This window comes from Hylobates moloch, unplaced genomic scaffold, assembly GCF_009828535.3.
Source record: "Hylobates moloch isolate HMO894 unplaced genomic scaffold, HMol_V3 SCAFFOLD_5, whole genome shotgun sequence".
NCBI lineage: Eukaryota > Metazoa > Chordata > Mammalia > Primates > Hylobatidae > Hylobates > Hylobates moloch.
The window spans coordinates 157439342-157462718 of record NW_026652280.1 but is presented as its reverse complement, the minus strand read 5'-3'; the positions used below and the strand labels follow the sequence as shown (position 1 = coordinate 157462718).

General features: G+C 39.2%; 1 protein-coding gene across 1 annotated transcript; it reads right to left on the bottom strand.

Annotated features, from left to right (window-relative positions):
* Window positions 1–1875: 1875 nt before the first annotated feature.
* RPE65 (retinoid isomerohydrolase RPE65) lies at window positions 1876–23116 on the bottom strand. The gene is made up of 14 exons (XM_032155636.2): window positions 23057–23116; window positions 21792–21874; window positions 19894–20044; window positions 17932–18039; window positions 17687–17828; window positions 13712–13859; window positions 12438–12519; window positions 12068–12200; window positions 11819–11958; window positions 11076–11205; window positions 4439–4553; window positions 4250–4344; window positions 4033–4144; window positions 1876–2895 (listed from the first exon to the last, which is right to left on the bottom strand). The coding sequence occupies exons 1-14, from the start codon at window positions 23065–23067 to the stop codon at window positions 2744–2746; spliced, it is 1602 nt and encodes a 533-aa protein (XP_032011527.1). The 5' UTR covers window positions 23068–23116; the 3' UTR covers window positions 1876–2743.
* Window positions 23117–23377: the final 261 nt, after the last annotated feature.

Here is a 23377-nt window from a genome sequence, read left to right as displayed (position 1 = left end):
AGCCTAGTTCTTCTGTCCAATATTGAAAATGAGGCATTAAGTATTCTCCAACTATGATTGTTGAATTATCTCTTTCTCCCTTGCATTCTCTCAGTTTTTGCTTCATGTATTTTAGGGATCTATTAGGTGCATATATATTAACAATTATTATCTGTTCCTAATATGAAATTCACAGAATTCTACAAAATTGTATGTTTTATCGCTCATTAGGAACGTAACTTGGCCTCCCTTTCCTCATCTTTAAAATGGCAAAAATAGTACCATGATGGGTGTAGTATGGGGAATAAAAATGCTTAGTAAATAGTAGGCACTCGATAAATACAGTTTTTTTTTCTCTTGTCTTTCAGAGATTGTTTTCTCATTGAGCTTGCATTGTACCAGATTTGGTATTCCTTAGGGGATGTGTTTACAATCTCTAATCATTGATACTCACAGAAGAAAATACTGCATTTAGCTTCTCAGCCAGACTGTAGGTTGGTGGAGTAATACTGCCATAGAATCCTTGGAAGACAGACTCCCTTTGATGTCTGTTGGTCTTTTCTGCTTTTGAATATAGGACAGGGACTGTCTAGATTATCTGCCATGAGGCAGTTATCAGTTACTGATTACCCCTTGATGATATTATGTCAAAGATTTTATTATCTTTCTGTCTTGGCTGTGGCAAATATAAGGCACCAAAAATGGAAGAAAAAATAGGCTTCAAACAGCTTGTTATTTTTAAAATAACTACTTATTAACAGGTTAATTTATACTAATTCAATTGAATTATTTTTCTTAAAACAGATTTTCTTTTTTATAGATGGGACATGATTCTCTAGATCCCTCCGAGGAGTAGGTGTTTCCTAGAAAGTCCAAATTTACAAGTTAATCTCTCCTGCATAACTTAAATATCTCTTATTCTAATTTAAGTTTTTAAAGCTTATATCAATCTTGCACTTGAAAAGTAGCTCCTAAGTCTCCTTGCTCTAATCTTAGCGATAATTGTAATTGAGAATGCCAATGATAGTGAAATGGTATTAGCCAAATATTATCGTAGATTTGCCTCTTTCCTTTCTTCACACATTGGTGATCTCTAAAGGGGATTGTACAGCAGGAGGAGATATGGTCACCTTGAATTGTGAGACTTGCTTCATGAAAAATGAATGGGAAGAAGCCAGGGAATCATTGATTGGCAAGGGTAGGAAGTGGAATTGTAGGAACTTTTTTTTTAATTTGAAGACATTAAGTCTAAAACTTAGTAATTTTTCAGTAACTAATTTTCTACATTTTTTAAAAAATAGAAAAATAGTTTTCTTTGTAGAATTCTGTTCATATATCATGTCTAGAGACAGGAACCAATGGATTGATATTTATCTACAGTGACATATTCCATGCAGCTCCCTGGCATTCTCTTTCTTTTTTGAGATTTTTAGTTCTATCTAGTAATTACTGATGGAAAAATAATAATTACATAAAAAATCTACAGGAATAGAAAAGAAGAAAAAGACCAGTACCCACATCTTAACAGCAGTCGAACTTAGATGAGCTCTGTATGATTTTACTTTACAATTTCCACTTTTTTGTATTTTTAGTTATTCTTTGAAAAGTATGCTTTACTAAGCATTTGTAATTTAAAAAATAAGTTTGCATCTTATCTAAATAAAGATCAAATGGATACATCAGGTACCCTGGTCAGTCTGTTCCTTCCACCTATTTTTACCTAGTCAAACACCATGCTGATCATCTTAGGTATCATGATATGTAGTGCTTTCGAGCATAAAACAGATACTAGAATTAAGATATAGAACATTATTTTTGTCAATATTTATTTTTAAACAATCTCTAGAACAAAAGAAATTTAAAAACAAAAGGCTTAAAATGCATTAATATCTGAATGTTAATAATTTAATATTTTTCCCAAGTGATTGCACAATGCTTAAATATAATTAAACAAAAAAGATGCAATAAAGTATAATCCTGCAACATCATCCCATAATCTGATTTTAAGTAAATATTACATTTTTAAGTATTTTATGCTCTGTTTTTTTAATATAGTCACTACTATATGTACTTGCTTTTATGTTACATAAGCTTTTAATATATAACTTAATCTCTGAGATGTTATTTGGTTGAGAGGCCTCAGTTGATTAAACATAGATTTTCTTATTATAAAATCAGAAATAATAGTACTTGCCTGTAATAAGCGGAAAGGTTAATATTCATAAGATTCATAATCTTTAAGCAGTTACATATACGCAAAATAATTACTGTAATTAATCTTAGATGATAGTCCCTAGTTTGAGAAAAAGTTTGGTTTGACATTTAGTAATTAAGCCTTATTGCATGATACTTCCTTGACTCAGCAAAGCCACATATAACATAAATCAAGTGTAGAGGACTTTGGTTTTTAAATGTTAAAAATATAATTGGAGCAGATAGGTACCTACAATATGCTCTTATAATGGTAATTAAAAGCCCTTTAGTAAGTCTACATTCATTTCCTATTTGATTGCTAAATATTGAAGAGTTTTTCAGTTATGGCCTGTCTCACAGAGGAAGTATGATTATCTAAATATGTACTTTTTTTTTAAATAAAGGAATTGCTTGCTCAACTCAGTGCTTTCTGTAAAACATTGCAAAATTGTGCGCATCTGCAAGTTAAAACCATGACATATAGCAGGATAAAACTGAACAGAATTTGATTGCAGACCTGAAGCTGATTTTCTCAGTTTTGCTACCAAAAACATATCTTGCTAGAGTATGCTCAAGATTTTTTGAACAGTCCATGAAAGGTGACAGGGATGTTAATCTCCACTTCAGCCCGGGCAACTTCACTTAAGTCCTTGGCATTCAGAATCAGGAGATAAGCAGGCTTTTGTCCTGCTCCTGGGCTCACCACCACACTCAGAACTACACCTGTTTATCAGAAGTACATAAGGCAATATTGAGTTTTTAAAAGCCCCAAAGCTACAGATTAAATGTCATTGAAATAATATAGGAGGTATTACATTGACAAATGTAGAAAACCATATGACCTGACTTCTTTTTCTGATTCTTGTACCACCTGGCATGAGACCACCTAAAGAGGTCTTTTAAACTCTTTATGTACCCTACCTACACTGTAAGCTCCAAGAAGGGGGAGTCTTGTCTGTCTTGCTCACTGCTATATCTCAATATTCTATGACAATGACTACAGCATAGTAGGTACTCATTAAATACTTATTGCATAAATGGATCTGTTCTTATCTGTAACATAAAAATATAGCACCTGCTGTACATACTGTAAAAACTGTGATGATCAAATGAAAAGTGTGTATTAAAAGACTTTTAAAGCAGTAAGATATATCATATGTATGGCTTCTAAGATCGATCTGGAAGCTGACTTCCTTCAAACAAAATGAGAACAAATCTTTTACAGCTTTGACTGGATATGTAAAATCATTTAGTGTGAAATGGCTCCACAATTCTCTATCTCATTTCTCTTAGTTTTCCATATTTTAATCCCATAGAGTGTAATCTATCTCCCTGTCCCAGCGGAGAAATCGTTAACTAACACTGCTGATTTGTAATTTGAGTTGCTGTATCTGAGTTGCTGGTATGGCTCTGGGTCTTTTTCGAGCCCTAGCTTACCGAAAGAACAAATGAAAACTATTCACAGACCTGCCTTCTCATTCTCTTGTATCTGCTATAATACTTAGCTTCCCTTCTTAGAATTGCTATTTTTTTAGAAATATGTCTTCGTCAGGAAAGGCAAAAACCTAGAATTCCTGTTGCCATTTTTTCTTCCTTCTCTCCCTCATCTAGAGCAGACATTGATGCTCCATCCTGACACCAAATGGTGCTTTGACATTTTTTTCTACTGGTAATCAACAAGACCTGATCAAAAGATGAAATCCTTTTCAAATAGGTTTAATTCTTCAGTACTGCTCTATTTATAGTATTAAGGATCATTTTTGAGTATTCCAGAATAATCAACCTTACTCCTTTCCTAATGAACTAACATACAGAACTGCAGTAGGAAGAGTATTCAGACACAACAATTGCTTTCATTACCATCATCTTCTTCCAAGGCATCTGGGTGAGAAACAAAGATGGGTTCTGATGGGTATGAATCAGGCTCTTGCCAAACCCAGGTTTCTTTAGTTTTGACATTCAGCTTACAGAGCTGTTTGTGAGAAAGAAAAATCAATCAAGCAATCATTCAATATGCTTTACTTGACTAGCATATACTCAGAGTACTGTTCAAATATTAGTAAGAAGGATTAATTACCCTATCTGGAACAAAGTGATTCAAGCCAAGTCCATACGCATATGTGTAAGGTTTCCCACAATACTTCTGGTAATTGATTTGAGGAAACTCAAATGCTGCGAAATAGAGCACATTCTTAGGAAACCTCTTAATCTCTTTGAAAGAAACATTTGTTCACTCCCGTGTGAAGTTTTCTCTAGATCATCTCACCTTGGCGAGGCCCTGAAAAGAGAACCTCAGGCTCCAGCCAGATAGTCTCGTCACTGCACAGAATTGCAGTGGCAGTTGTATTGGGGAGCGTAACTAAATTCTTGCCTGTGTCAGCCTAGGAGAGAAGATAACAGAAACCTCAGTGAGCAGGAAAGAATTCAAACAGCCAGAAATGCAGACTTCCTAAGTCTTGGCTCCTAAGTTCTTTCTTAGGTCAACATGCAGGGAGGAACTGCAGGAAGCTATAGATGAGGGACCCTGGGATGCGACTGGGCAAGCTATCTGTGCCTGTGTCAGTCACTGGCTATGTAACACTGGGAAAGTCACATAACCTCTTAGGCCATCAATTTTCTCTTCTGTAAAATGAGACCATCCTTCAAGAAAATTTAGGGCTCCAAAGAAAGGCCTCTGCAAAACAAAAAACAAAACCAAACAAAAATCTCAAAACCAATAATAATAATAATTAATGTTTTTCTGCAGAACAACAAAGACTTCAACTGCCTGAGGGATGAAAGAATGTATATCTCTTTCACACTTAGAATATGTTCTGATTTTGCTTGAAAAAAAAAATCCTTACAGTTATGTTGACAAAAAGAAAAAAAAAAACCACTGGACCATATGTTTCCTAAGATCTCTTGTCACACACACATGATTTTTCTGATTATTTTATGAGAACAATGGATACCATGAGATTTTTCTAACATATCTACTTATTAATAATTTCATCAAATACTTGATTACATATTTTGTTCTAGACTCAATTCTTGGCATTCAGGATATTTTGGAGTGAAGTCTGTCCTCATGAAGCCTACATTCTAGTTCAAGGAGATATACAATAAATATAATTAATAAATTTTATAATATACCACAAATGTGGGGGAAAAATAGAATAGAGGAAAGAAGATCAGAAATGTGAAGGGTAAGTGGTTAAAATTTGAATAGATGGTTAGGGTAGGTCTCTTTGAACAGGTGGCAGAGGAGACAAAACTCTCAGAAGATGAGAGAATTAGCAATGCAGATATCTGGGGAAGAGTGTTCAAGCTGAGAGAAGAAATTGTGCTGAGGCCTGAGGGAGGAGGATGCTGAGTGTGTTTGAGGAGCATCAAAGAGTCCAGTGTGGATCCTATCAACTGGGCAGGGGAGAGAATAAGAAAGGAAGGTGGAGAGGTCACGAGCCAGGCTGTACAAAGCCTCATAGGTCATTATGAAGACTCGGTCTTTCTCCGTGAGTGAGCGATGGGAAGCCATTGGAGGGTTTTCAGCACAGGAGTGAGATGCTATGATTTATTTTTAGGGTAGCCTTGTTAGTAGGGAGGATCCAAGAGTGCAATCAGGGAAACCAGTTTGTCTTGTCGTAGTCTAGTTGAAAGAAAACAATGGTTCACACCTAGGCCAGTTGCATTGCAGTCAGTGAGAAGTGGAAGAAGTGGAGGACAGAATCAAGATTTCCTGTTAAATAGGATATGGGACGAGGAAGAGGCATGAAAGTAAGAGAGGCATCAAGCATGACACCAAGGTGTTTGACCTGAACAATGCTGATGTCACAACAAAGATAGGAACTACAGGTGGAGTGAATTTTTGGTGGGGGGAAGATAAGAAGTTCAAGTCTTGTCTTATTAGACTTGAGATGTCTATTGGGCATCCAAATGCAGATGTGGAGCTGGCGCTAGCAGGTAAGAACCTTGAGTTTAAGAGAAAGCTAAAAATGTAAATGAATAAGGCATGAATATTTAACAACGAGTGAGTGTATAAATGGAAGATAGGGGAACCAAGGCCCTCCAACAAGACGAGGAATGAGAAGGTAGCTGGTTGGGGCAAAAATGTCAAGAGAAGGATTTTGTAAGAGCCTGATAAAAATGATCCATTGAAAAGGGTAGGAGAGTGGCGATCTAGGAAAGATGGGGAGAATTGGCAGAGTGATTTCCCTGAGAATGTGAAGGAGGATGAAAGAGATCAGCTCTGGATAGGAAGATGGATAATTCGGTATGTGAGTACAGATGCTGGTGGGTGGGTAGATGTGCTGGCAAGTCTATGGTTCCTTTCTGATTTCTTTCATTTGTTTCAGAGAAAAAGGAAACATAGCCATCAGCTGCATCTGAGTGTGGAGGCGGGAAGTGGGAGGTGGTAAAAGTTTAAAGAGAGGAGGGTGTGGAATATTTAACTAGCAAAGTGAGAGAGTAAGTGAAGCCGGGAAATGCAGCAGAAAGATTTGTGGTCATGCATCTAAAATGGGACCAATTAACATGATTGTGCATTGTCTGCACTCAGTTCAGCCTCAGAGGTATAAGCATGGAGGGGGTGGAGAGCTGAATTTAACTAGGGTTGTGATTTTGACAAATGACTTTGATAAGGTAAGAAAGAGGCAAGGGAAAGGAAGGTCTACATGAGAAGGTGATTGTAATTATGTACTCTAAAGCTTAAATTGAGTGAGGAGAGAAGGTCAATCCTCAATGGAGGGAGAGAGAGAAAGTACTGCGTTCAATGGATTGGAAGTTCCTGGTGGAAACTGCAGTAGGGCAAGTGATGTTGAAAGATAAAAGGTCAGAGTGTGTCATGCATAAAACTGAGATTATGGAAGGAGTATAGTCTTAAGTACTGGCAAAGTCGAGGGCATGAGGGATATATATATATGTATACACACACACACACACATACATCACTTGGCTATATGATTAGATAAAATGAGGTGAAAACTTGGGGAATTTTAAGGGTGAATAGAGGGAACAATGATCTGAAAGCAGCAAAGAGGAAGGACATCTACCACAACTCCAGGCCAAGTGGTAAAAGGGCTGTACCCTGTACAGAGGAGAAACTGATTCCCCTGGAAATTACTGTTGGGGAGACCAGTGTCCTTAGGGGAGAAAGCCAGATTTTGGTTAAAAAAAGAAGGTGAAGGGAACATTCTAAGAAGAGAAGACAGGAGATTTTTTCTGGTGGTGGACTAAGAATTAAAAGTAAATAGTGGAAGATTTTCAGAATAGGGAAAGGATGGGAGGTGGGAGCCAACAGAGGAGAAGATTCTGCAAGATTTTGTGAAATAAGGGACTCGAGGTACTTAGTGATGATGCTCGGAAGAAGCGAGGGGTGTGCACATGTATGCACATTTATGTACATGCATACAATAAGTACAAATGTCTGTGTCTAGGTTTAATATATTATTTATGTGGTTTCAAGTTGAATTTTTTACTTTGTTCTATTTTGCGTATTTTCCTTGTTAAATTAGATTTCCTGTTTGTTTGTTTGTTTCTTGAGATGGAGTCTTGTTCTGTTCTGTTTTGTTTGTTTGTTGAGATGGGGTCTTGTTCTGTTCCCCAGGCTGGACTGCAATGGCATGTAGCTCACTGTAACTTTGAACTCCTGGACTCAAGCAATCCTCCTGCCTCAGGCTTCCAAGTAGCTGGGACCTAAGGCCTTTCTATTTTTCTCTTCATTGCCAAACTTTTAAGAGTGTACACGCAGTAACTGCTTTCCAGATACTCAACTGCTTACCTTAAGAGCCCTGAAGCCTGACTTCTGCCTCTCTCACTCTGTTCCCTTAGAGATCACCAAACCTAGTGCTTCGTTCTTAGTCTTCACCCTTTTCAACTTGTCTATAGCAATGGGCACCGTATAACCCTCACCTGCCCTCATCTTTGTGACATTACTCTCTCTTAGTGGGAACTGGGGCTTTCTGGTGGCTCTTGTTTCTTTTTCTGGTTTCTCTTGTTTCTACCATTTTCTACACGTGTTTATTTTCTGGAGCTACTGTGCTTGGCTATCTTCTCAGTATTCTCTGGCTCTCAAATTCTTTATTTTTTAAATAAGCAAATTTAAATGTTTCTTTTGGAAAACCTATTCTAAAATATGATTCCCCGCCTGCCTGCAGTCTCATCTCTCTATTCTTACATATTTCATTATCATTTCAATACCATTAATTATGGGCTTTTCTTTTGTGTAAAAACCTTCACTGTCTCCCCATTACCAGTTCAATAAAGTGCAAATTTCTTAGCCTGGCCTTAAAGCCTTCTAAGAGTACAATGTACTTTTATAACTTTTTATCCCATTTACTCTACTACTTTTGCCGGTGTTTCAACCAATTATAATAGCCAATTCTCTCTGCATATCTCCCTCTCCACCTATCTGTCTTTCCTCAAACTGTTCTTTCTGTCTTCAGTTGTTCTACCTCAATCCCATCTCCACTTGCCATATTACTGCCCATTGCAAATAACTATGTTCCATGAATCTCCCCTACATTATCATCTGACTAGCTATTAACAAATCAATTTATCCCTCCTGAGAGTACTACTCCTGTGCTGACATGCATGGCTATTCCTGATTCACCTTCTTTCTCTCTGATACACTAGGTAACGGGCTCCAGGAGAACTAGAAGTGTATTTTATGTATCCACTGAAACAAATAGTATGATGCCTGCTGTAGTGGCTACTCAATAACTATTAGAAGAAAGAGGAGACGGATCTGATGATGTTAGACATTTTTTATGATTATTACAGTTCCCTATTCTATAATTGGGTAATATTTCTTCAGGCAATGGTAACCATACAGTTAGAAAAATCCTTCTTTTTTCTTTATTTTGCAATGTGAATATTTAAGTTAAGTGATCCTCTTTTATTTCCTTAAAGATGATTGTGCTTTTTACCATTATTAGCAAAATAAGAGTTTACTGAAATTAACTGACTCATCCATTTGGCGAGTATTTTGGGAACGCTCAACTACATGTCAGTGATATGCTTCCTAAGGGGAAAGCAAAAATCCTTAAGGTACCCAGATTGATCTCTCTCCATGATCTTTCTTCGGAGCTCCAGATCCACGTACAGCAGCTGCCTGTGGAATGCTTTGCTAAGATGGCTAGTGGGTACTTTCAAATTACATCTATAAAGTAAAATTTACTCTCTTTTCTACAAGCTAGCTCCTCTTATTCTATTTATTTATTTATTTATTATGGAGTTTCACTCTTGTTGCCCAGGCTGGAGTGCAATGGCATGATCTCGGCTCAGTGCAACCTCCGCCTCCTGGGTTCAAGCGATTCTCTTGCCTCAGCCTCCTGAGTAGCTGGGATTACAGGCATGCACCACCATGCCCAGCTAATTTTGTATTTTTAGTAAAGATGAGGTTTCTCCATGTTGGTAAGGCTGGTCTTGAACTCCTAACCTCAGGTGATCCACCCGCCTCAGCCTCCCAAACTGCTGGGATTACAGGCGTGAGCCACTGTGCCTGGCCCAGCTCCTCTTACTTCTGTGTTTTCAGTTCAGTGAATTATACCATCATTCACTCAGCTGCTCAGGGTGGAAATCTTGAAGGCATCCTGAACTCCTTTCTCTCCCTTACCCCTCACATGTAATTAGATACCAACTGCTGTTGATTTTGCTGCCTAAATATTTCTCAGCTTTGCATCTTCATCTCTCAGTCATCATTTTCTTAACTCAGATATTTATTTCCTTTTATTTGCCTGATTGCATTAATCCTGTAATAGGGCTTCTAGCCTCTACGCTGGACTCTCCACTTTCCAGTCTGTCTTCCATGATGCTGCCAGAGTAAACTTTCTGAATCACAGATCTAATCATGTCCTAAAATACACTTAAAATACACACTTAAAATACTTAAATGGCTCCCTATGTTTATATAACACTCAAAGGCTTATATAGCCCATTACAATATTTCTCCAACCTATCTTTCCAGTCTCTCTGCCCAAAACCTATCTCCCCTACACCCCTAAATAAACCAACCGCAGCAACTACTTCATGTTTATAGATGAAATCTTGCATTTTTAACTCCTCCTTGCCTTTATAGAAGCCCTTTGGCCTGTCTGTAACACTCCACCTCAACCTCCTCCCTCCTTCTCATTCTTCACAGAGCTTACAAAGTTGCTTAAGAGCAGTGGTGTTTGGTTCTAAATTGAGTTTGTTTTCTACTACGCCACATCTAAGCCTTTGGTACAAAGTTTTACATTCCATGTAGCTGTTTTAATAACCCCTTTTGTGCAACCAGGGAGCAAATAGATATAAAAGAAAGCATATATTCCCATACCTATATGTGAGAATTATATTTTATTGATTTTGACTGGTATTTCCATCACACTACAGATTCTAGATGTTACTCTGGTTATTCTAAAAAGACAGTCTCTAAATACAGGGAAGAAAAAGTAGAAATAAAGAGATGACTGTCTATTGTTAGTAATGATTTTTAACCTCTAGTGATATTTTTCAGAAGATTTATGGAAAACCAAAATAATGAACTGGTTTCCCTACAAGAGTACTTTTTGATGCTTCATCTCTCCAGAAATTCAAATTATTTAAAGTATTTATATTATCGATAAAGTATCAAAACAATCAGTGGCTCTGCACTATTCACCGAGGAAGTATATTTTAAAGACAATTTTGTAAATACAAGAACGGCAGATTTAGAATTAAAAAACCTGGTTCTTATCCTGGCTCTGCTGCAGTTGCTTTTGCTAAATCACAGTACTCTTCTGAGCTTTAGTTTCATTTGTGAAATGAAGGAAGTTTACTTAGTTTATTTTTAAAGCTCCTTCTAGCTCTCAGATTTCAAGACTTCATGTATAAACATGAGGCAGGAGGACAATTCCTGAGAGAGATGAAACATTCTGGTTAAATCTGAAATCTACGGAGAAGCAGGTTACCTTGTCAATATTCAAAGGAAGTACATATCTCCTAACTTCAGGCTGGGGAGCCTTTCTGGCATTTTTTTTCACCTCTTCCCAATTCTCACGTAAATTGGCTAAATATAAGTAATTATAAACAAATTCAAATCTGCAAAAATAAAAAGTCAAACATGAGCACAGGCAATTACAAATAATTTTAGAGGGATGATTCTTGCCTTTTTAAGCACAAGTGCCTGCCTGTTCTTTATTCCACAACCCAGAAGCTTGTGTATTAGAGCCGTTTCCTCCTGCTCACACAGGATGAAAATAAAGAAAGCTGCTTAATGGACTTGTTTAAGTCACAGCAGCCTTGAGATACTTTCTGTTCTGCCTTCCTGTCGCCATTCTGTTTGTGTCTTTAGGGGCTGTTGTCTTGTTAGTGATTTGGCTGGTCTGAAAAACGCATGCCTTTTTCTCCCTTCCCAGAGAGGATGGGGCTCAAGTTTCCTCCGTGATTTTGTCAAGTCTAAGTTCACCTTTCAGGTCACAGAATCTTTTGTTTTCAGATGGGGCTCGTGGACCCGATTAGTTTTCAATCATTAACCATAGTTTTGATGTTCCGATTACCTAAACTCCCTCCTGCTTCTCCAATTACATTTTTGACTCTCGCATAACTCTTGCTATTTTAGATGTGACTCAGACTGAGTGCAGCATCTCTGTAAAAACCCCCTAATTTCCAAGAACAATGGGAGATGTCGCATTTATCCAGTGTCCTTTCTTACCCTTTCCAGCAGCAGAGATCCACAATCAGAAACCCATTGTCTTCATAGGTGTTGATGTGATGGAAGAGGTTGAAAGGAGAAGTCCTGTATTTATTATTGAGGTACTTTTTCCTTTTTTTGTCAGCAATATGAAGCCAAACCTTGAAAAATGAGGAAGATGTTTTGATGCATTTAAAAAGGAAAAACGTGTCCATTATTAAACACACCTTCTTCAGAATCACAAACTTGACAAATATATCTAAGACTTACCCCCATGGTTTCATTGGACTCAAAACAATCCATGTAGTTGGCTCCCCAAAGACTCCACGAAGAAAGGAACTTGAACAGGTTAATTTTGACTGGTGTCTCCACAAAAACGATATAGTTGGGAGTCAGACCAAAACTGTGCAGAAACACAAACGAGCTTGTGAATGAAAGGGCTGATTCTCAAGCCACAAATAAATTTGTATATATGTGGTATGCTCAGTTTTAAGAATCAACAGTGCCTACATGAAATTAATTATGTTTAAATTTAGTTTTCTGCAAAAAAAAATTGTGATCAGGATTGGTATCAAAGGTAGGCAAAGCAAATCTTTAAACTTGAGTTTTCCTGAAGATTCATAGCAGGCCTTCAAGTTACCTATGAACGTAAGATGGCTTGAATCGGTCACTGCAGGGGAATTGTACAACGATCTCTGACTTGCTTATTGGATCTTCCTTGTCTGAAATAAAGTGGTTTTAAAAGGCTTCGGAACAGCCTCAATTTTTTTAATACAAAGCATTTAGAACAGCTTATACAGGCAAAGAAACACATTTCAATTGTTTTAGAGGGTTATGTTCATTTTCCCCATCATTTGCTCTTCTTAGTGAAATTTCATGTGAAGCTGCAAAATCACCCAGGAAAATCCAAATAGCAGCAGATTTGGAAATGTGCACTCATACAGGGTTGTGGCAAGTGGAGTATAGTGGAGTCACATCCTGCAATAGCTGGAGGTGGGTTTTAAGTCAGGGGAGTAGAGAAAAAACCTCAGAATGGTCAAAATGCCTTTCGCAACATCTTAAGATGCCCAAAGGATATAGTTTAGATGGGTTTGTGTCAATAGCCCTGTGCAGTAATTCTTACGCGCGTTAAAATGTACTCACTAGTAAGTGAATGGCCCTCAAACTTGAGTGTGCCTCAGAATCACATAAAGAGCTTCTTAAAATACTGATTGCAGGCTCCACTCCCAAAATTTCTCATTCAGTCTGCCCGGGACAGGGCTCAAGATCTGCATTTCTAACAGTTTCCTAGGTGATGGTTTGGTCCAAGGACTACACTTGGAGAACTGTACTAACTACTACTAAACAAAGATCTGTATGCATTCAAATAATTCCATCATCAAGGTGGTGAACAATGAACCTGGCAATACATGGAGACTGAATGGAGAATTCTAAGGTACACTCCTTTTTGCTGTAGTTCTTTTTCTATAGTATTTCTATGAGTTAACAGATTTGTTTGTAGTTTTGGGAATTAAGCACAACATATTTAGGGCACTCTCATATATGTATGTATGCTATTATGCACACATACATGCTTATTTTATTTAATTTTGCCTAGCACATGAATAAGTGCTCAATAAATGTTTGTTAAGTTTGAATCCAAATTGTATATGATCAAATCCATATATATATATATATATGTACTACATTTTTAATATTCTAGAAGAGAACTTGGACACTTGCTTTCTATATTTTCAAGTTGTCATCCTTTGATATGATGCCCTTGGGCATTAGGCCCCTTATAGGGTAGGGGTGAGGGCAATACTTCTGAAGTCTGACAGTGATTGAACTGTGCACAAAATGCTGTTCTGATATTCTGATCTTTCTCACAATATAGATACTTGTTTTCAGAAGAGGACAGGTTGGGAAACTCACCTGCTTGCAGTGGTGGGATCTTCACAATGTTGTAGGCAATTGAAAAATTTTTTCCAAAGCAATTACCAATATTGTAAACGGTTCCATCATTTTCAATGTGGGGGTGAGCAGTGGCCCCATTGACAGAGACATAGTTGCAAAGATCAACCTACGGAAGTAAAGTGAATGTCCTCCAGTTGAGAGAAGGAAGATAATTATACCTTTGTCCCTAGGTCTGAGGTCACCACTGCCCCTTGAACTCTCATCCTAAGTGCACTTTCTCTTTCTTCCCATCTTTCTGGATTCTACCCTCTTTCACCTTGATTTCCCACCTTCATGCAGAGCATACTGCCCAATCTAGAGTTACCTGTGACATCTCTTTATTTGATGTATACCATACAGGACTCTGGTTAGTTACTTTTCTTTTAGCATATGCAGATTGACCTCAAACCATAAGTTTGAGTCCTCAGACTTCTTTATACTCTTATTATTGTATTAGATTTAATTATACAAAATTGCTAATATTCAATAATTGTTGATTTCCAAAAATGGCAATTTTGTATGGTACTATGTAAATACCAACTATGTGTCTTGCACATAGTACTGTATGAGTTTGGAACTGAAAAGGACTTTAAGCTTCATCTAGTATAGAAAGTCTTAATTTAAATAGACTAGGAGAACCATGGGTCTCTTTCAATTAAATATAAACATTTCTGGCAAAAGCATACAGCATTTAATTCAATTTTATGTCTCATAAGAAGTTTAGAACTACAAATGTAACACAAATCTCTCAGTTTGCAGAAGGATAAATTGGGGTCCCAGAGAGATCAAGTGTCTTAAGGATAAAGAGCTAGATAAATCAGCACTAGATTTCCACCTGGCACCTACTTGGTAAAGATTTATTGCATGAATAATTACTGGAATATATATTTATCTAACCAAAATTCTTTCCAATTAATTAGGGGGATTTTTTTTTAAAGCATAGGACATTTTAGCACCCTTATTTAAATATTAGGCAAGATATTCATTTATTCAATCAATCATTTATCAAATACTCTGAGCTTTCACTATGTGCCAGGCACTGTACCAGGGCCCAGGAAAGAGAAGATCTTTGCTTTCAAGAACTTCATTGTAGACCCGTGCTGTTCTATTAATATAGTGACCACTAATTTTTAGATAGAGCTTCAAATTCAGCTCCTCAGTCACACTGGCCACATTTCAAGTGCTTAATAACACCAGGATAGCACAGTTATAGAGCATTTCCATTATTACAGAAAGTTCTGTGGGACAGCAATGCATTAGACCAATAAGCTGGCAAAAAGCACTGTGAGTGGGCAATGGCATTGTGGAGAAGTGCCATCTAGTCCAGACTGAGGGATTAGGCAGTTTTCCTGAGAAACATGACTCCAACTAATGTTTGAAAGGTGAGTGGAGTTAGCCAAGTGGAGCTGGATGACCGTGTGTTCCAGGGAGTGGGAATCCTAATGTAAATGCATAGACTTGTGAAATAATATGTGCTGTTTGGCAATTACTAGTCAGCTAACCTGACTGCCATGAAGGGCACGCATAGAGGAAGGGAAATAAGAGTGGGCCAGCCACAAAGAACTTCACTTGGACTTTATTTGGGAAGTTATGGATTCCCTAGGTGGAGTAATACTTTTATATTTATATTTTAAAAAATTGCTACTGCTGCCTTAAATAAATTATATTTAAGGGAGTCAGCCTGGATGCAAAGGCACTGGTTAATAATAGTAAGCAATCAAACATTTCACATTTTTAAAATTACATTTTACAGTGCTAGTAACAGTGGAACCTGACTCCTAATAAAGTCTATTCTGGAGCCATACCATAGCTTCTGTATTTCTTTTCTTTTCTTTTTTTTTTAGACGATCTTCCTCTTGTCACCCAGGCTGGAGTGCGGTGGTGCAATCTCAGCTCACTGCAACCTCTGCCTCGTGGGTTCAAGCGATTCTCCTGCCTCAGCCTCCCAAGTAGCTGGGATTACAGGTGCCTGCCACCATGCCCAGCTAATTTTTGTATTTTTAGTAGAGATGGGGTTTCACTATGTTGGCCAAAGCTGGTCTTGAACTCCTGACCTCAGGTGATCCGCCTGCCTCGGTCTTCCAAAGTGCTGGGATTACAGGCGTGAGCCACCGCGCCTGGCCATAGCTTCTATATTTCTAGTTAAAATATCATGTAATTGTAATACAGATTCCCTATCAAAGTCAAATGAATGATTTAGAAACTCAGCTTTTGTTCTTCTCTAAAGGAGCTACACACACACTTGTACATGGTTACATACACACAGTATAAACAAGAAAGAGCTATGGGGAGTATATGTTAAGACGTAGTAAATAGTCTGTTGAGAATCATAGATCAGCTTGTGCTATTGAGACTCAATGTTGAGACTATTTTTTTCTTCTTATTTTTACCAGTACTGCATTTGTGGTTCTGGCCTTCATTTTCACCTCTTGGTCTACCAGCTCTACTGTATCTCTTTTGCCTTCCCATACAGCTCACACATGGCTCCCCAAATAAACATCCTAAAGTATAGCCCTACTCGTACTACTTCTTTGAGCAAAAACTTTCAGTAGCTTCCCATTAGCTAAAAAACATATTCCAAATGTTTAGCCAATTATTCAAGCTTTTAGTTTCATCCTACCCTGTGTCTCACTATTCCCCTTGACATTAACTACTCTAGGCAACTAGTTCTCAACTGGGAGTGTTATTGCCCCCAGGGGAAGATACGGAAATGTCAGGAGCATTTTGGGTTTGCACAATGATTGAAAACATGACTGGTGTTTAGTGGATGAGGCCAGGGATGCCAAACCTCTCCCATGTGTGGGACGTCCCCATGATGATGAGTCACCCCCTGCCTAATGTCATACTAGTACCTCCACTGAGAAATGCTGCAAGTCTAGTCAAAGGAGATTATTTTCCAGTTTTCATGAACACCTTCTACCTCCATGCCTTTCATCACCTTACCCCTTCCATCTAGCATATCCTTTCTCTAAATTCACTGAAGTCATACCTCTCTTTCAACTTCCAGCCCAAAGCCTTTCCCTTTAAACCGTCTTTCACCTGTCCCACTTTGCATTGCCAACTACTTCCAGAAGAAATTCCTTTCATATTTATGCTTTCTTAAAAGATTTTCCTTCTTGAAAGACTCATCATATTCTTTGTCCTATTACAGTTACATATTTGATTTTGCCACCTAGACATTAAGCCCCCTGGAGACAAGAACAATGCCTTGTAAATAGGTGTATCTTAGTAAATATTGGTTCAGAATGTGTATCTAAGGACTGCTGCATTGAGATTCCCGAAGTTCTCAGTAAAATTTGTCACTTCCAAATATTGCTGAAATTTTGTTCTATGCTATTTCATTCGAGATATAGCTTTATTTCTAATAAGAAGTACCTGTAAGAAGGGGCAAATTAGTGCAACATACTTGCCTAGAACCATAAATAGCATGATTTTCAGTATCAGTAGCTATAATTTTTTGAGCACCCAGTATTTACCAGGTTCATGCTAGCCTATAAAAGCTATGAAAGGCAGGGACAATGTTATCCTACTCATTGATCTATCCTTTGCATCTAGCATAAATTCTGAATACGGAAAGCACTCGATAAATATTTGTGTCATGAATGAATGAATGAATGAATATGTTAGGCATTTTCTATGGGTTTTCTCCAATCCATGTAAGTGTTTAAAATTTTATAGATGAAGAAACAATGTTTGTCCTATGTCAAATAGCTAGTCATTGTTGACAATGCTAGGATTTGAAACTTAATCTGGCTCTTTTCACCAAATTACACCAATTGCAGGAAAGCATCATAGACAGAGGCGATCAGTGCAGTCCATTTGGAGCTTAGAATGGTCATTCTGTGTGTCCTCATCAAGTCAGAATCATACATTCGCAGCATGAATAATTTATGTTGAATTAATTTTAAGTTCCAAATTCTAAATTCCTGAACATCATCTAGCACTGTGTCCCACCTGCTTAATTGTCTCCAAGGTCTCTGGATTAATCTTTGTAATAAAGTTGGTCTCTGTGCAAGCGTAGTAATCTTCCCCCACTGGGTAGACATTAACAAGGGCATTGTCGGTAACCTCCACTCCTCGAAAGTAAGAAAAAAACCTGTAGAAACAAAAGAACTTTTCAGTCTAGTAATTTTCAAGCCATGAGAGAAAAAGGGCTAATGTAAAATGTCTTGAGTAACATTCAGTTTGGGTTCAGTAACCTGGAAAATATATTCTTGCAGGGGTCTGGGAAAGCACAGGTGCCAAATTCTGTGATGACAATCCTCTTCTCAGTCATTGCCCGTACATAAGCATCAGTGCGGATGAACCTGAAGGACATTGAAACATAAGGAAAGGTACAGACAGGAGCAACCCGTACAGCCCATGTGGAGCTTAGAATGGTCATTCTATGTGTCCTCATCAAGTCACAATCATAAATGCACAACATGAAGAATAAAGGGTTTTATTAGCTCACTTTCTTGGGGTGACCAAGCAGGGCAGACACAATGTCCCTTGAGTTTACATTTTTATCTTTTAAGCCTCACAGATGAGGAAATTGAGGTTCAGAGAAGTTAAGTGGCTGGCATATGTGGCCAAGCTGGATTAGAATCCTAGTTGGCCAGAGCTGGACAACATGAACTTTCTGTATCATACCATGCAGCCCTGGGGGAAGTTCACATAGGACCCCCCACCCCCATCACCTATAACCTATCAACCTAAACTTACTGGGAAAATTCCAGACATGGTGTGCTGAATTATATTCTTCTCAGTCTCCCTGTGTTCCTTTTATGTTTTTCTTCAATGTTAACATTTATTTTGTTTTAAGAATTAAGTATTCTTGAATTCCATCTCTTGCCTAGACAGGTCTGCTAAACCGTATCTTAGAGTAGATAGCATACTTTGCCCAGGATTTCTGATATGGAGAGCCAGTTAAAATCTGATTTTGTACTTTTATTTTATTTATTTATTTATTTATTTATTTATTTATTTATTTATTTATTTATTTATTATTTATGATGGAGTCTTGCTCTGTCGCCCAGGCTGGAGTGCAGTGGCGCAATCTCGGCTCACTGCAACCTCCGCCTCCTGTGTTCAAGCTATTCTCTTGCCTCAGCCTCCCAGGTAGCTGGGACTACAGGCATGTACTACCATGCCTGGCTAATTTTTCTGTATTTTTGGTAGAGACGGGGTTTCACCATGCTAGCCAGGCTGGTCTCGAACCCCTGACCTCAAGTGATCCGGCCGCCTTGGCCTCCCAAAGTGCTGGGATTACAGACGTGAGCCACCGCGCCCGGTCGCAGTTTTATGAAGAAGAAAGAGTACCCTGCTGTGTCGAAGGTATAGGAAGCTTTATCTGAAGTCCACACTAAGCTCTCATGGCTACATTTCTGCTTGATATCATGTTTCTCTTATCGTGCAAGTTGTCCTGCTTCAAGTCCCCTTTCACTGTTTCTTTACAGGTCTTTTCAAAATGCCTGAAATCTGTGGTGGTCAACAAAGCCACTAAGAGGCTTGAACATGAAAGTAGAAGACAAAGTATTTGTTAATACTTCATTAACGGGGGCTTCCTGGAATGATGATTTAGGGCTCAAGGCTTTGAGCAATAATCTTTGGTTTTCAGAAAACTACTCTTTCTGGTATCACTATGACATGCTTTGTCCTTCACTACTTTGTGGCAATCCCCCACCCCCTCCCAGTGGCCTTTCCAATTTTATAAAAAGAAAAAGCAATCAAGATGGCTAATGGTTTAATAATAATAACAACAAGCATCACAATAGCTATTATTATGAAGTGCTTTGTGTGTGCTAGACACTGCGCCCTCATTTAATGCTTGTAATGAATGTATAAGGTAGATTCTACTGTTTCTCCCATTTTACTAATTATAAAACCAAGAACTGGAGGTCAACATCTTGCCAAGGTTACCCTCCTAGGCAAGTCATGCCTGTTGAATACAGGGTTTAAAGCCACGCATGTTGGATCCCAAAGCCCTAGGCTTTAGCTTCTCCTTTATTCCATGATAATGTTCCCTCGTATCCATGCAGACACACCGGCCCAGGTACATTGTGAGAAGAAAGTGGGTATATAGGTTGCCTCCTGGGTTCAGAGGTGAAAACTCACATGAGAGGAGGAGCCGAGCTAGGCCCTACTGTGGGGAGGAGGAGTGGCATGGAGTGCTGCTTTACCTTCTGTGGTATGTGACATGTCCTTCTTTAAAGTCAAACTTGTGCAGGAGGGCTTGCCCATCAAACAGGTGGTAAAATGGCTCAGATCCAACTTCAAAGAGTCCTGGCCCACATCGAAGGAGACTGCCGGTGAGCCAGAGCGGGATCCTGCCTGTGATGAAGGGGAGACAGAACGTTGCTTCTTATGCCTGCCTTGGGCTGGGCTTGTCCTTGGTAAGGCAGAGTATATCAGCAGCCTGATTGGGCAGCTTCTTCCTCATAGAGCTGGCAGTGATTTTCATTTCCAGCCCTCGTGCTGGACAGCACTTAGAAAATGTCTGCTGACTTGACTCACCTTCACTAGGAGATCACACCGTGGGAAACGTGGAGATGCCCCAGAGTGTGGATAAAGGGTTGGAAGGAGTGAGGGAGAAGCATCTTGAGAGGACTGGGACTCTCCACCTGATAGATTTCCCCAAACACCAATCCATTTGCCTTTTGCCATCTCATTTTTAAGAAGATTTTCAAATTTCTTGATATATTTTAGTGGAGTGAGGAGTAGAAGGATGGATTAAGAGTGAGAATAAATGTATTTTAAAAAGATGTGTCTATAGAAAAAAAACTATGTAAATGAAAAAACAGGAATCCCGGCTCTTTAAAATCTAGAGCTCTATACCTCTGTGAGTGTGAGCTACTGCTTGGATGAAAGTCAATCTGCTGTAGCAGAAAGTCCACAGGGTTGGCTATCAGGGACCTGACTTCTGGTTGAGGATCAGCTCACATGTCATCTCTGGACCTCAGTGTCCTCCTCCGCAAAATGTGGGGTACCCAAGGTAGTCCTTAAGGCCTCTAAGCTTTCACAGTTAGGTTTGTCCCTGAAAACCCAGGTAGGGCCGGGCGTGGTGGCTCACGCTTGTAATCCCAGCATTTTGGGAGGCCGAGGCGGGCAGATCATGAGGTCAGGAGATTGAGACCATGGTGAAACCCCATCTCTACTAAAAATACAAAAAATTAGCCGGGCGTGGTGGCGGGCGCCTGTAGTCCCAGCTACTTGGGAGGCTGAGGCAGGAGAATGGCGTGAACCTGGGAGGCGGAGCTTGCACTGAGCTGAGATCGCGCCACTGCACTCCAGCCTGGGCGACAGAGCGAGACTCCGTCTCAAAAAAAAAAAAAAAAAAACCAAAAAAAACCCAGGTAGGTTTATCCTTTGAGAAGGGCAGTGATTGACAGTGTTTCCTTGATTCCTACCAGTGAAGTTTTTCAAGCAAATGGATTATTTCCTATAACTAGTAATGATACTGATAGTAATAATTACTGTCTATTGATCACTTTGTGTTGGATAGTGGGTGAATCATTCTATTTACATTACTCCACTTAATTTTCACAACATCCTCATGAGGTAAATTTTGGGTTTTTGTAGGTAAGGGAATTGAAGCTCAGAACGTTTAAGTAACTTAGAGGATTCACAGACAGTGAAATGATAGAGCTAGGTTAGCATCTACGTCTGCCTCCCAGCAGAACCAACATTCCTCTAATAAAATGGGCATGAAACCCACCACCCTTTAATACTCCCAGGTGCTTGTCACTGGGCCTTCATTTATTCAGAGACCAATGGAACAGACATTTATAGGACATTAACTATGTGCCAGGCACTGAGCTAGGCACTGACAGTTTGAAGATGACAACGGTGTAATCCTGATCCTTAGGGAATTCCAACTAGGTAGTGTTGTTCCACATTAGAGAAATAAAGTAAAGGCGAATGAAAGAAAACGGATTCTTGCTATAAAAGGCCCAAACCACCTCATCCCTCTCCCTGTGACCCACGGGGGAGTCTGCATTGAGAGACGCCAAAGAATAGGAAGCCAGAGAAGACAGACTTTGACATAAAAGAGGATGGCTTCAAGATGGGTGAGACCAACCTGTTACATGAGCTGTGAGTGGCGAGGACAGTTCCTCCACAGTTTCAAACAGTTTCTTGTAACCGCCAGCAGGATGCTCAACCCTGGAATGGTGGAAGAATAAGGAAGAAGCCCATGTTGATGCTCAAAGTCCGCAGAGATAGAGGCAGAGCTGCAGGAGAAAAGGCACTCTAGGGCTGGTTCAAAGTCTGTTCACTCCTGCCAGTCTAGTCTCAGCTGTGTGGGGCTGGGGGTGGGAGGAGAAGCAGGGGTGAGGGCGAGAGGAGCACGTGAGGCTGGGGGTGGGGAAGACGACTCAGGTATGGAAGGGGGTCCCAGATCACTGCTCTGATGTCAAGAGAAATGACCTCTCTTTTAATGTCAATGGTCACAGTGAACTTAACCCTGTCCTCTGCAGTTTTTCCTTACTTCGGAAGACAAATCAATCCTACTGCCATCAGTTCACTTCCTGAAATTTGTGTCTAAACAGGGTCCTTCCCACAGTATTCTCCCACCCTACAACATGCTCAGCTCACTGCATCATTGATTTTCTTGCCTCAAGGAGAGACTCATTTATGTCCTTCCTAGGGGTTGGGAGATGACAGCTTGTTGGGTCAGGTACCTCATCCTTCATTATTCACTCATATTATACCATAATTTTTTCCCCATCATCTCATTTCTCTACCAGTCCCCAAGACCTACAGTACTTTTTCATCATAGTCAGACCAGGAGATTCAGGTTCTATATTTTTGTTTACTTTCTACCTCCTCTGTTCAGTTTCATGTTATAACTTCCAAGAGTGGAATCTCTGACCAGACTCAATTATAATAATTACCTTTTACTAAACAATGACTATGTCCTACATACCATAAAAAGAACTTTGCGTGGTGTTAGCTCTTTTAAATCTCACAGTAACGTAATGGAGTAGAAGCTATTGTGACATCTTTCCATATACGGGAAAAGCTAGACTTAAAAAGTTAGGTAATTTGTCCAAAGTCACATGCTAGGTAATGACTGGGCAAGAAGTGGAGCCCGAGTCTGTCTGAAATCCCCATGCTCAAGACTGCTCCCAAACCCCAGGCTAAGTCACACAAACCCCCCATAATTTGGACTGAATTCTAGCTAGTTGCTTTAATACATAAGCAGGAAAATATTTCCCCACCAAAATTTAAGGGTCTTTCCTAAACAGGTCATTAATCAATGCCTTCTCTTCAGGAGCCCTTGAAATAGCACATTTATCATGAATCCATGAAGGTGTTTAAAAAAAGTCTCCCAGAGATACTTACTGGATAGACATTTTCTTCCAGTTCAGGATCCAGAGTTCTGGTACCAACTGCAGAATGAAGAAGCAAGTTCTCAGCCAGGGGCCTTTTTATGCCTTCTAAATCCCCTGAAAGGAGTTACGGCTTTGGGAGCCCTTCCCCACCCCTTCAGCTGAGGGAGGGGGAACAGAAGTTGCTTTCAGCTCTCAGATCCTCCTGATGCTTGAGCTTTATTTGGGCTTGCTGTTCCCATAACAGTTGTTTGGCTGTTTTCCAGAGACCTCAATCCTTCCCAAGGAGAATGAGAACAGATTAGAAAGAAAGGAGCTAGGTGGGAGTGGCCAG